This window comes from Thamnophis sirtalis, unplaced genomic scaffold (assembly GCF_051295495.1).
Source record: "Thamnophis sirtalis isolate CommonGarterSnake01/CBP01778 unplaced genomic scaffold, rThaSir2_p1.2 scaffold_4, whole genome shotgun sequence".
Taxonomy (NCBI): Eukaryota; Metazoa; Chordata; class Lepidosauria; order Squamata; family Natricidae; genus Thamnophis; species Thamnophis sirtalis.
The window spans coordinates 3,506,992-3,521,905 of NW_028261384.1; the positions used below are offsets into that span (position 1 = coordinate 3,506,992).

The window sequence follows — 14,914 nt, forward strand, 5'->3', positions numbered from 1 at the left end:
TTGGGGCTTACCAGGGGTTGTGACACTATATATATATATATATATATATATATATATATATATATATATATATATATATATATATATATATATATATATATATATATATATATATATATATATATATATATATATATATATATATATATATATATATATATATCTTTAAGATGTTATTTTTTTTCTCTCTCTTTTAGCTCAAATACTAGTTAAACTCCTTTGATTTTAGGGGGAGACCTATATGGCCGCTGAAAATGTATCCTGTGGTTTGGATTCATTTTTTTTTCTTTTTCAGTTAAAAGGTTTAAATATTTAATTTCTTTTTAAAAAAAAAAAATAACAAAAGGTCTTGCAGCAGGCAGAGGATCAAAATTACTGAAAGCTTTCCGTAACATTATTACAAGTAGTTCTTAGAACAGTTTGTTCCGGGCTCATTCGAAGTTACAATGGAAATTGAAAAAAAGTGACATATCGTTCTTTACATTTTCAACCATTGCAGTATCAACCCCCCCCCCACATCCCCATGTGGTCACATGATCAAAATTCAGACGCTTGGCCACTGACTCATATTTATGACAATGCACTGTCCCGGGTTATGTGATTCCCTTTTCTAACCTTCTGACGAGCAAAGTCAATGGGGGAAGCCAAATTCACTTAACAACTGTGTTACTAACTTTTAACAACTGCAGTGATTCACTTAACAACTGTGGCAAGGCAGCCCGTAAAATGGGGCAAAACAACAAATGTCTCAATTAGCAACAGAAATCTTGGGCTCCATCGTGGTCCCAAGTTACCTCTATTTCATTTCGTGAACATGAGCTGTAGCGGGCCGAAGTCAAAAGGATTGGATAAGATTTCACTGCATTGTGAGAATTATTCAGAAATTTGATGGGATTTGATGTGGGACTTCTGTGTATATCAGGAGTGCGTTGCTGCTGGCATTACTGCCGGTTCGGCACGCAAAAAAAAAATTGGGTGCGTGCACACTTGCAATTCAAAAGGTCTGCGCATGCGCAAAAGTTAGAAAAAGAGGAAAAATTACATTTCTGTAGGGAAAATTGTTCTGTGAATGTGCAGAACAGAAAATCAAGATGGCGCCGCCGTAGGAGAACTGGTTTGGGGGCGTGGCAGGCCTGCCAGGGTCGCTGCCGGTTCCAGTAATCCAGGCCGCCAAGTTATTACCAGTTCGGCTGAACCGGTCCAAACCAGTAGGAACCAACCTCTGGTGTGTATGTACATTCAGCGCTGGTTGGGAATACTTTTATGCGATGTTTCCCAATTCTTGGCAATTTTAAGACGGGTAGACTTCAACTCCCAGAATTCCCCAACCAGCAGTTGGAATGCATCCATTTTAAAGTTGCCAAATTTGAACAAAAACTGCAGTCTACTCCGTTAGCCTCAAAGCTGCTTTTCAAAAGTCAGCTGGACATTCTTGTTTTTATTTCTTGAAGACGTTTCGCTGCTCATCCAAGAAGATTCTTCAGTTCTGACTGAATGATGGAGGATTGGGGGGGGGAATTTATACTCCTTGCAATCATCTGGTCATTAGCGCTCTCTCTGAGAGTTGTTGCAGCTTCAACTTCCACCATTCGGTCAGAACTGAAGAAGCTTCTCGGATGAGAAGAGAAACGTCTTCAGGGAAGGGGGAAAAAAAAAAACTCCCCAGGAAGTCCAGTTGACTTTTGAAAATGGATCCTGTGGTTTGGATTCATTTTTCTTTTTGAGTGAAAAGGTTTAAATATTTAATTTCTTTTTAAAAAAAAAAAAAATTAACGAAAGGGCTTTCTGCATGGGGCAATCATAACCTGAGAATTATGATAGTTGCTTACCTTCTTCCTGACATCCAAGCCAAAAAAAACCCCAAAATACTTCCTTGCAATTTAAGCAGGAATTGATTGTTTGATATGATGGCAGAACTAACAAGATGCTGTTAACAGGAATCTGCTCTCTCACAAGTAAAACCCAAATCCCTGGGATTAAATATCTCTCTATCTCTATCTCTATCTCTATCTCTATCTCTATCTCTATCTCTATCTCTATCTCTATCTCTATCTCTATCTCTATCTCTATCTCTATCTCTATCTCTATCATCTCTATCTCTATCTATCTATCTATCTATCTATCTATCTATCTATCTATCTATCTATCTATCTATCTATCTATCTATCTATCTATCTAATCTATCATCTATATCTAAATGGCTGTCTCTCTCTCCCTCCATCCCTCCCTCCCTCCCTCCCTCCCTCTCTCTTCCTCTCTCTCTGTATGTTGCAGCATAACTCTAGAACGCCTGGAGAAATTTCCACCAAACTTGGTACACAAGATGACTTACTCTCTGGAAAAAAAATACTGTGGGGGGGTAAGACACCCCTAACACCCCTTGGGGTGTTTGTTCTGTTAAGATACAGCCTGTTGTGCCTTAAAATGGCTTCTACTGTACTGCCATAAAATGCCTTCTATGATGCAGCTCAGTGGAGTTGCCATGGTAACGTCTTCACAGCACTCCACCAGGCGGCTCCTAACATTAGAAATTATGTTTGGTCCGGACTTTTACCCCCTATAAATAAATACCCGAAGCAATCCCGGGTTATCGGCTGGTAATTTATAATAATCTGTTTCATTGCAAGGCTACGTTAACAAAAATCTTGGAGGTCTGACAATGCAAACTTCCCTCCTCCATTTTAACTGCTTGGGGTGAGATCTCCCAAGTTTTTTCCTCTCACGGTTTAGTGACTGCAGGCTCTTTACCTGATTGTTTTCTCTGCAGTATCTCCTTCCCACATCCCTCGAGGTCATCCATCATTACAGGTAGTCCTCAACTTACAACCATTCGTTTATTGACCATTCGAAGTTACAATGGCACTGAAGAAAAGGGACTTAGGACTGTTTTCCCACTTAACGACCGTTGCAGCATTCCCCGTGGTCATGTGATCAAAATCTGATTGCTTGGTCGTGAAACAGGGCAAAACTCACTTAACAGCTGGCTTGGTTATCAACAGAAACGTTGGCCTCAATTGCGGTCATAAGTCGAGGACTCTCTTTGTCGATACAGCATCTTTCTCCTTCTATGCTTCCCCTGGCATTTTGCTGTTTCGTTTTCACCGTTTCATTGTTCTGTGCTCTGTTTACCTTCCGAGGCTGATAACCAGATTTCAAGCAGGGAAAGGAGAAAGGCACACCAGTTTGGTCAGTTTAATTTTGATGAGGATCTTGTTTTTCTCCCCAACAGAGTCCGTGGAGATGTGGACGTCACCACAAGCACACTGATCGGGGCGCACGGATACTGCACGCAGGTACACAGCGGAGCAGGGACCATGAGTTGGAAGGTGCAACTAAAGAACCTGTCCCTCCGGAGTTGTTACCCTGTTTCCCTGAAAATAAGACTTCCCCTGATAATAAGCCCAATCGGGCTTTTGAGCGCATGCGCTAAAATAAGCCCTCCCCCCCAAAAATAAGCCCTCCCTGAAAATATTGCAACACAGCAGCCGCTGTGAGGTGACCACACTAGCCACCTCAAAAATAATAAGACCTCCCCGAAAATAAGGCAAAAGCGCTTATTGTGGGGTTCAAAAGAAAATAAGACCCTGTCTTATTTTGGGGAAAACACGGTAGTTACCAAGGGGTCAAGTCAAGGTCCCAGGTCCCACATGAGGGTAAATTACCTGATCAGTGTCACTCTGGAAGGGTCATCAACTCACTGAGCTCCTGTCCTCGAGGCGATTAAGCCCATAGGGGCCCATAACGCAGCCTTCTCGGTGGTGGCCCTTTTCTGTGGAACATGTCAGTCAGCCACCTTCTTACTTGCTGAAAGTTTCAAATATGGCTTCTTCGTGGCACATTTTTAGGAAGTTAAGGTCTGACCTGCCTTTTATTTTATTTTACATTTTTTATTATTTTTATTATTTAAATTTTATTTTAATATTTCCTTTTGTTATTTCTTTTTATAATTTATTTTATATTTTATTTATTTTCCATTTTACTTTATCTTCTTATTTTTTATTTTATTTCCTTGCTTAACATTTTGTTTCATTTTATTATTTCATTTAATATTTTATTTTATCTTACTTTCCATTTTATTTTATTATTTTTCACCTTAAACATTTTATATTCCACTTTAGCATTTTAGGAATAGTTTAAGGTGATAAACACATCCAACACACTTTCCTCTTAATTTTCCCCACAACAACTAACCCTTTAAGGTGGGTCAGGCTAAGGGAGAGTGATTAAAGTCAGCTTTACCCATCCTGCAGAACAGGTCATTTTGCAACAGTGACTCATTGAGCGACCGTTCAGCGTAAGAAGGGCACTGAAAAAAAGTGACTTATGACTATTTTTCAGAGTTCCATCCATTGCAGCTGACTCACTTTTATGATGATTGCAATGTCCTGAAATAATGTGGTCCCCTTTTGCAACCTTCTGACAAGCCAAGTCAATGGGGAAGCCAGATTCAGATAGAAATCGGGTTATTTATTAATCAACCGCAGGGATCCACTCAGCACCTGTGGCAAGAAAGGTCGTAAAATTGGGCAAAACTCACTTAATAAATGTTTCACTTAGCAACTGAAATTTTGGAGGTCAATTGTGATCGTACGTCAAGGAATACCTGTAATTCCACTTTCATTTTAATTTCTTCTATGCTTTTCTTCCATTTTATCACCCAAGATCTGGTCTTTACATATACATATACATACACATACACATACACATATACGTGTGTGTGTGTGTGTGTGTGTGTGTCAGCGTTCCAAGTATCAAGTAGAATTAAATCAGAGTCCAAGGCAAAACGATCCTTAAAGTTCCAATGTAATAAAGCAGACATCTTTGCACATCTGTGTTAATCCCAATTCTGGAAATGACATCGGAATCCCACCCAGTTAAGTTCATGATCTTGTCCCCACACCCAAATGGTCCAATCTTCTTCTTCCATGCTGGTATCTACACCCAGCTGCTTCCCATCAAGTGTAAAAGTGCGGAGACGAAAGATGACCTTGGTCTTCTAGAAAAGAATGACAACAACACATTCCACAATCCTACTCCTTTCTATTCCCCCCTCCCAATTACTACACTAGTGAAACAGCATAATGAAATAAGAGAGAGTGTGGCAGGCCAAAGATCCTAAAAAGGATATAATTGCAAGCCTGACAATATATATAAGTCACAACCCCTGGTATGCCCAAATATGGGAGGAAGGTCACACTTCCACTCTCTGTCTTTGGCTCGTCACAAGAGACCATCCAGACAGAAACCCAATATTTTTTACTGTTGCCTTTTTTGTTACATTTGTTATATTTATGCTGATAAATAATTTATTTCACTATAACTATTATTACTTCATTTTATGTGTATTCTAAGTTTTAAGTAAATTTAAATTATTTTTTTATTATAGCATTTCATTACATCATCCTGTATCCATCCAGTAGTAGTACAATCTTTTATCTCTTGCCATTTGTAGTATTTGTGTTATAATTGCTTTCTTGGTAGAAAACCCAAAATCCAAAATCTGGTCTTGATGCATCCACCCCCTGCAATCAGCCAATCAATCAATCAATCAATCAATCAATTGGTCGCAGATTTGTAACTTTTCAGCACGCTTTTGTCTTTCGCTAGTACCTTCTGTCTTTCACGCATCAACAATTACATCAATCATGCCTTTTGATACATTTTGATTTACTTGTTACATGAATAGAAGCAGACATAATTTTTTTTTCTTTCAAAAGAATAATTCAATTGAATTAAAAACATTTTTAAAATGCAACATGAAGTTAATTAAGAAGGAAAAGGGAGGTAGGGAGGAGGGAAAGGGAAAAAGAAAGAAAGAAAAGGGGAAGAGAAAAGTAAAGAATGAGAAAGAGGAAAAGAAAAAAAGGGGGGGATTTTGATGTGGGGTTGATTATGGGAAGAAGATGCTTGTAGCTTTTAGGAATATAGGATTACTAAAGTTTTTGGGGGGTTGTGTGTGTATCTGCTGTGATGAAAGTTGGATGTCACTATTTTTAATACTTCTTTTCTGAATCAGAACTTCAAAAAATTCAGCAACTCTTTCAGTTCTCTGCCCGGTGTTCAGGGTTCCGAATAGTATCCAAAATTAAATCAGAGTCCAAGGCAAAATTTTGCTCAACGTTCCAATTTATTAAGAGAGCCATGTTGGCACATCTGGGAGAACCCAAATCTGAAAGCTTCCTGGTTTTCCCCATCTAGTTGAAAGTTCAAGATCTTGCCCCCACAACCACAAATCCATCATATAGTCCAGTGTTTCTCAATGTTGGCAACTTGAAGATGTCCGGACTTCAACTCCCAGAATTCCCCAGCCAGCATTCGCTGGCTGGGGAATTCTGGGAGTTGAAGTCCGGACATCTTCAAGTTGCCAACGTTGAGAAACACTGATATAGTCCAATCTCCCACTGCCATGCTGGCAGTTCCACCCATCCAGTTCCAGTCAAGTGCAGAGGTGCAGAGACAAAGGATGACCTTGGCTTTCTAGAAAGGATTTTGTTATGGCTGCATATCATCTAACTCCATACAATCACCCTTCCCATTTTCCCACAATAGAAAATGCATAACAGTGTGGCAGACCAAATACTTAAAAGAAAAGATGGCTGCAGGCCTGACCCCTGGCGGCTGGGTGGGTGTGGCCATGGTGGGCGTGGCCTAGTCGGACTCCTGCACCACGGCAGGGTAGCGCGATGATGCTTTTGGTCTCCCCAGGCTCCGGAGGGTGGGAGGGCGAAAACAGTCTCCCCTGGGCTCTGGAGGCTGGAAACAGACATGGGGGTGTGGCGCCCCCCGTGTCCCATTTTTGGTTTCAGGAGGCTTCAGGGAGGCCTGTTAGCCCAAAAGCACGGTGGGGGGGGGAATCACGAACACGCGTGGGGGAACACAGAGGTGGCATGCACATGCGCAGGGTGGGGGAGCATGGGGGTCATGGGGCAAATTACATTATGAGTGTGGGCACGTATGTGCTAGCCCATGCGCGTGCGCGATTTCGGCATGCGAGGACAAGAAATGTTCGCCATCACTGACCTAATCCATCCACCCTTTTGTTCTCCTGAAACTAGGAACTGGTCAACTTGCTACTGACCGGCAAGGCTGCCTCCAACGTCTTCAACGATGTGATGGAGCTGGACTCAGGAAACGGAAACATCACCATCCTGAAAGGCATTGCTGGCCGCAGCAACATCGGCTTACTGTCCCTCTTTGAGCATTATGACGTCTGCCAGGTATGGAGAAGGCTTGGGGGGAAATTGGTATTAACACCCCTTTGCCTGCAATCTTGTGAAGGGGTGTTACAGCTCTATAAGGCCCTGGCAAGACAAAACTTGGGGATACTGCAACCAGTTTTGGCCGCCACGACATAAAAAAAGACACTAGAAAGAGTGCAGGGAAGAGCAACAAAGATGATCAGGAGTTGAAGAACAGTTTCAGGAACTGGGTATGTCTAGTTTATAGGGATCTTGAAATCCCAGTGGACAACCATTTAAATATGAGCCATCCATGTGCAGCAGCTGCCAAAAAAGCCAACACAGTTCTAGGCTGCATAAACAGAGGGATAGAATCACATGAAGCATTAATACCACTTTATAAGGCCTTGGTAAGGCCACACTTGGAATACAGCATCCAGTTTTGGTCGCCATGATGTAGAAAAGATGTGGAGACTCTGGAAAGAGTGAAGAGAAGAGCAACAAAGATGATTAGGGGACACTGGAGGCTAAAACATACGAAGGACGGTTGCAGGAACTGGGTATGTCTAGTTTAATGACAAGAAGGACTAGGGGAGACAGGATAGCAGTCTTCCAATATCTCAGGGGTTGCCCCAAAGAAGAGGGAGTCAAACTATTCTCCAAAGCACCTGAGGGCGGAACAAGAAGCAATGGGTGGAAACTAATCAAGGAGAGAAGCAACTTAGAACTGAGGAGAAATTTCCTGACAGTTAGAATAATTAATTAGTGGAACAGAAGTTGCCTCCAGAAGTTGTGAATGCCCCAACACTGGAAGTCTTTAAGAAGATATTGGACTGCCATATGTCTGGAATTGAATAGGGCCGTTATGGTGAACCTATAGCAGCCCCAAATATAGGCATGTCCGCATTGGCCAGCTAGTCTTTGACTTTCTGGTGCTCCCCAAAGGCGAGCTGGCCAGCGCGCATGTGCATGCCAGAAACCCGAAGACCAGTTGGCCCAGTGCGCCCATGCACTCTTGCCTAAGCAATGGGGTTGGACTAGAAGATCTCCAGGGTTACTTCCAGCTCTGTTATTCTGTTATCCCAAGCAAATCAATCCATCAGGGACTTCAAAAGGAGGACTTCATTTGAGTCGAGCGAACAAGATTTCGGTTGCCGCTGAAGTCAACACAAACATCGGTTCTTTCGGCCAACAATTCTCTCTTGTCTTTTTACCTTGTTCTGTATGCCAGTTTTCCCCTTAATTCCGTTTCAGCTAACTTACTATTTTCTAATAAAAGTTAATCCTCGCTTTAACAACCATAACTGAGCCCCAAAATTTATGTTGCTAAACAAGACACTTGTAAATGGGTTTTGCCTCATTTTACGACCTTCCTTGCCGCAGTTGCTAAGTAAATCACTGCAGTTGTTAAGTTAGTAACACAGTTGTTAAGTGAATCTGGCTTCCCCCATTGACTTTGCTTGCAAGTAAGTCGCAAAAGAGGATCACGTGACCCCCCACACCCTCCAAAGACACTGCAACCGTCATAAATATGAGCCGGATGGTTAGCATTTGGATTTTGACCACGTGACCATGGAGATGGTGCAGCGGTCGTAAGTGTGGAAAAAATGGTCATAAATCACTTTTTTTTAAAGTGCTGTCATAGTTTCGAACAATCGGTAAACGAATTGTTGGAAGTTGAAGACTACTTATAAATTGCAAAATTGGAATCAAAACGGTTCCCACATCAATCTGTATTCGACAGCAACGATTCCCAGCCTTCTTACCTTGGAGGTGCGTGGACTTCAATTCCCAGAATTCTCCAGCCAGCTTTACTGGGAATTCTGGGAATTGAAGTCCACACATCTTCAAGTTGCCAAAGTTGAGAAACATTGATTTTGAAGACTTGAGTCTTTGGGGAATTGTTTGTCAGTCATTCCGGTTTCTTTCTCTCCCTAAATGAGAACTTTATAATCAATTAGCTGATAACCCAGCATTGCCCAGATATTTATTTATAGGGGGGAAATGTCCGGAACAAACGTAATTTCTAATGTTGGATTTTCCCCCTTACCAGAGGGAGCCCCCTTGTGGAGTACTGTGAAGCCATTATCATGGCAACTCCACTGCACTTGTACGGTAGAAGCCATTTTACGGCGGTACGGTAGAAGTGATTTTAAGGCACAACAGGCTGTATCCTAACAGAACACACACACCAAGGAGTTTTAGGGGTGTCTTACTCCCACATTGTTTTTCTCCACAGAGTAAGTCATCTGTGTACCAAGTTTGGTTGAAATTGCTCGAGGCGTTCTAGAGTTATGCTGAGACAGACAGACAGACAGACAGACAGACAGACAGACAGACAGACAGACACACACACACACACACACACACACACACAATGTAACTGAAAGCATGCCAGTATTCTTAATAGAACTTGGTTTGAAATGTACCTCTGTACACAGAAGAGATAACAAAATATATTTTTTTTAAAAAAATTAAGGGCTTTGCCTATATTTTGATGGGTTTTGAAGTGAGGGAGGGCAACTTTATTTGCTGGAGGAGCATGGAAAAAAAATCTCAGAAATACCCTTTTTGAGCTGTTTTGTGTTGATGTTGGCACGGCCAGAAGCCAAGGTGGAATCCAATCCCTCGCAATTATCCACCCAGAAATGCAGACATTCCTCTTGTCCAAAGCTAAAAGAGATTAAATCCCCAGAGAAATACTGCAGGTTCTAGAAAGTGGAAAACCCCTGAGGTGAATCATTTCTCCTCCACTTTGTCTGTTTCTTACTTTGTGCAACAATAGGCGGCCTCCATAACGCTCCTCTTCTACTTTACTCTTTGCTTTTCTCTTAATTTTATGCTTTACATTACTTTAATGTTTGCTCCTTTCTTTACTCTTTACTCTTTATTTTACTTTATACTTTGCTTTATCTTACTCTTTGCTTTACTCTTTACTTCTTTATTTACTTTGCTTTTTACTTAATTCTTTACTTTTACTTTATACTTTGCTTTTTACTTTACTCTTTATTTTACTCTTTACTTTATTTTACTCTTCATTTTACTCTTTACTTTATTTCTCTTTATTTTACTCTTTACTCTATTTTACTCTTCATTTTACTCTTTACTCTATTTTACTCTTCATTTTACTCTTTACTCTATTTTACTCTTCATTTTACTCTTTACTCTATTTTACTCTTCATTTTACTCTTTACTCTATTTTACTCTTCATTTTACTCTTTATTTTACTCTTCATTTTACTCTTTACTCTATTTTACTCTTCATTTTACTCTTTACTCTATTTTACTCTTCATTTTACTCTTTACTCTATTTTACTCTTCATTTTACTCTTTACTCTATTTTACTCTTCATTTTACTCTTTACTCTATTTTACTCTTCATTTTACTCTTTATTTTACTCTTCATTTTACTCTTTACTCTATTTTACTCTTCATTTTACTCTTTACTCTATTTTACTCTTCATTTTACTCTTTACTCTATTTTACTCTTCATTTTACTCTTTACTCTATTTTACTCTTCATTTTACTCTTTACTCTATTTTACTCTTCATTTTACTCTTTACTCTATTTTACTCTTCATTTTACTCTTTACTCTATTTTACTCTTTATTTTACTCTTCATTTTACTCTTTACTCTATTTTACTCTTCATTTTACTCTTTACTCTATTTTACTCTTCATTTTACTCTTTACTCTATTTTACTCTTCATTTTACTCTTTACTCTATTTTACTCTTCATTTTACTCTTTACTCTATTTTACTCTTCATTTTACTCTTTACTCTATTTTACTCTTCATTTTACTCTTTACTCTATTTTACTCTTCATTTTACTCTTTACTCTTTTACTCTTTATTTTACTCTTTACTCTATTTTACTCTTTATTTTACTCTTTACTCTATTTTACTCTTCATTTTACTCTTTATTTCTTACTTTCCTTTCCTTTTTTACTTTCCTTTTGCTTTATACTTTCTTTTTTACTTTACTGTTTATATTACTCTTTATTTTACTTTACTTTTTACTCTTTACATTATTCTTTCCTTCAATGTTTATGTTATTCTTTACCCTTTGCTGAGTTTTTATTTTTTACTTTAATTTATACTTTACAATTTACTTTACTCTAGTTTATTCCTTAGTGTACATTTTGTTCTGCCGTGATCTGATTTCCATCCGTATCCTATTTTTCCCCCTCTTCTCGGCGCCTGACACGCCCATCGCTCTCTGGATCTTCTCTCCAGAATTGTAACCCTTTGGGGATCAAAACGAATGTTGGTTTTAGGGCCGGTTTCTCTAAAAAAAAAACCACAAAAACACCCCAAAACTCAAGAAGCTGGCTGGGGAATACTAAGAGTTGAAGTCCACAAATCTTAAAGTAGCTGAGGATGAAAAACACGGGTATAAACCAATACCGCTAGGCTGCTCCTGACAAGCAAAGTCACCATGGAAAGCCAGATCCGCTTAACAACCACCTGATTCATTTAATGACTCACTTAACTACCATGACAAAAAAGGGTTGTGAAATGGGATAATACAACTCGCTTAATAACTGCTTTGCTTAGCATTGGAAACATTCGGCTCAGTTGTGGACATAAGACTCACCTGTCAACACTTCCTGGAGGAAGATTTAGATGTTTCCAAGTGGCCCATATGTAACATACCGTATTTTTCGGACTATAAGACGCACCAAGATTTTGAAGAGGTAAATAAAATAAGGAAAGTTTTTGCACTCTGCAGGCCTCCCAAACCCTCTGCACATCTCGTTTTTCGTGAAAAATGGGGCATGCAGAGTTTGGCTTCCCTCCAAAGAAATGCCCCAGTGTGTTTCTAATTGGACATCAAAGAGAATCTGAGGTTGGGGCACAAGGGAGCCAGAAGGCCACCTTCGCCTTGCAAAGTGCTACCACCTGCCAGCGTTTAGAAAGGAAATCCGCCCGATTTTATCTTCCCCCAGCTGAACAAGCCCTTTTGTTCCCCTTTGGAGAGCATCACTCTAAACTGGGATCTCTCTTCACCAAGAATTTATGCAACCCAGGAAACAAACTAGAATAATTGGGGAGAGTTGAACAATGGCTTTTAAAATACCGTACTTTTCAGAGTATAAGACGCACCGGAGTATAAGACGCACCAAGATTTTGAAGGGGCAATTTTTTAAAAAAAATAGGTAGGTAGTTAGAGGGATAGAGAGGAAGAGAAAGATAGAAAAATACAGTAGGTTGGTAAAGAGAGAGAAAGAGTAGTTAGGTAGATAGGTAGGTATATAAGTAGATAGAGGGGGGGAGAGAGAGAGTAGATAGATAGAGGGAGAGAGAGAGAGAGAGAAATACAGTAGGTAGGTAGGGAGAGAGAGAGTAGGTAGGTAGGTAGATGCTTCCAGGTGTATTTATCCATGTGCTGGAGAAGGAAATCGCTGACAATCTGCACCACCTAAGACTTTGTTTCTGCTGGCACAGCACTTGCACAATCTAATTCTCATCAATCAGTTAAAAAGCTTTCCAAAATGAATTTTTTTTTGCACTCTGAAAACCTCCCAAAAATGGTCCGTTTTTCGCAAAAACGAGCCTGTTTTTTTTTTGTTTTTTTTTAAAGGCATGAATAGCCTTGCCGGGGGGGGGGGGGGCTTGCAGAGTGCTCCTGCCCCCCCCCCCCGCGCAAAAATGAGCAAACACAGCCTTTTTTTCGCAAAAACTGGCCCGTTTGTTATAAACAAAATTCCATGCATGGCCTTATGGAGGCTTATAGAGTGCTGTGGGGACTGGTTGGGGGGGGGGGAAATGGCCCGTTCCCCCCCCCTCATTTCTGCCCTCCCCAGCCCCCACGAGCTCTCTGAAAGCTTCCATAAGGCTATGCACAGCCATTTTGGTGAAGGGGGGGGGTGTCTTCGGGAGGCAAAAAAATGCTGTATTCGATGTATAAAACGCACCCAGATTTTCAGCCTCTCTTTTGAGGAAAAAAAGTGCGTCTTATACTCTGAAAAATACGATAGTTATCTGAGGATGTATTTCTCAACTTCAGGAACTTTTAAGATCGGTGGACTTCTCTGTGGAGATTCTCAGTCATTCAGGGCATGGTTGTCCGAAAGGTGCTTTTTTTTTTTCTTCCAAGAGGCAGCTGGTCTTTCTTTGTTTTTCCTTGAAGTCATTTCACTACTCATCCAAGAAGCTTCTTCAGCTCTGACTGGATGGAGGGGAACGGAAGGATTGATACTCCTTGCAGACAGCTGGTCATTTGCATCGTTTCAGAGAGTCCTCGAGGCCACTTGGAGGTTTATCTGTGTCTTCGGGGTCACCTGAGTGGTGCAAATGGGGTGTGGAGCCTTCTTGGAACTGCGGAAAGGACTGTGTTATAGACAGGAGACAGGTGATGTTGTATCCCTCCCCTTCTGTTGAGGCAGTGCTGCTCAGTTTTGACACAGACGGCGTCTTCGATCCCTCGTTCAAAGCAGCCGTCCTCTCTGGCCAATGGGTTTGTTATACTATGTCCGTGATGGCGAACCTCTGGTATGCAAGGCATTGCCCTCTCAGCTCCAGCGTGCATGCGCGCAATGGCCAGCTGATTTCGGCCATGATTTTTTGGCCATTTTTTGCCCTCCGGAGGCTTCAGGGAAGCCTCCGGAGAGCAAAAAACAGCCCAACATGCAAACCAGAAGTTTGAAAACGGGCCATTTCTGGCCTTCCAGGGCCTGGGGGGGGGCAGGGAAGGCCATTTTTGCCCTCCCCAGGCTCCTGGGAAGCCTCTGGAGCATGGGGAGGGCGAAAAACGAGTCCCCCACGCCATCGGGCGCAAAAAGCAGGGAGGAGAAGAAAAAGGAGAGGGAAGAAGGAAGAAGGGAAGAAAGAGGGAGGAGGAGAAGACAGGAAGAAGACAAGAAAGACAGGGAGGAGAAGAAAGGGAGGAAGAGAGGGAAGAGGAGAAGAAAGAAGAAGGAGGAGGAGAAACAGGAGGAAGAGGAGAAGAAAGAGTGAGAAGGAGAAGAAAGGAGGAGGAAGACAAGGAAAGAAAGGGAGAAGGAGAAGAAAGGGAGGAAGAGAAGGAAGAGAAGAAAGGGAGAAGAAAGGAGGAGAAAGAGGAAGAGGAGAAGAAAGAGAGGGAGAAGGAGGAGAAGAGAGCCCATAGAATTATGGGTGTGGGCACGCATGCACATGACACACACACACGCACACCATGCTCCCCCCACTTTTGGCATGCGATGGCAAAAAGGTTACGTCATCACTGTCCCATGTTGTGCACCTATGAAACAACTGGATGGCTGAGAATCTCCACAGACAATTAAAGAAGCACGCTTTCCCCCCCCCTCCTCCTCTTTTCGTTTTGCTCAGGTGGGCTGTTACCTGAAGACCCCCCGGTTTCCAATTTGGGTGGTGTGCAGTGAGAGCCACTTCAGCGTCCTCTTCTGCTTGCGGAAGGATTTGCTGGGGGATTGGAGGACGGAGCGGCGGTTCGACCTCTATTATTACGACGGTTTAGCCAATCAGCAAGAGGAGATCCGCCTAACCATCGGTAGGAGATCAAAAAAAAAAAAAAAAACTTTCAAGAAAGATGGACCAGGTCCAGGGAGTGTCGAACATGTGACCAATGTAGCCTTCCCTGTGTTCTTGGCAGGTCATAATCCATAATTTTCTTCCTCCTTATTAGTAGCATCACTTACAGCAGTGGTTCCCAAACTTGGCAACTTTAAGACTTGTGGACTTCAACTCCCAGAATTCTCCAGCCAGGAGCTGGCTGGAGAATTCTGGGAGTTGAAGT

At 41.4% G+C, this 14,914-nt stretch overlaps 1 protein-coding gene across 1 annotated transcript in view; it reads left to right on the forward strand.

Annotated features, from left to right (window-relative positions):
• MINDY4 (MINDY lysine 48 deubiquitinase 4) overlaps nucleotides 1-14,914 on the forward strand; it is a 104,643-nt gene that overhangs the window by 72,135 nt on the left and 17,594 nt on the right. The window contains exons 15-17 of the mRNA XM_087712373.1: nucleotides 3,230-3,293; nucleotides 7,056-7,217; nucleotides 14,488-14,668. Of these exons, the coding sequence (XP_087568499.1) occupies nucleotides 3,230-3,293; nucleotides 7,056-7,217; nucleotides 14,488-14,668 (407 nt within the window). The remainder of the gene's footprint in view (nucleotides 1-3,229; nucleotides 3,294-7,055; nucleotides 7,218-14,487; nucleotides 14,669-14,914) is intronic.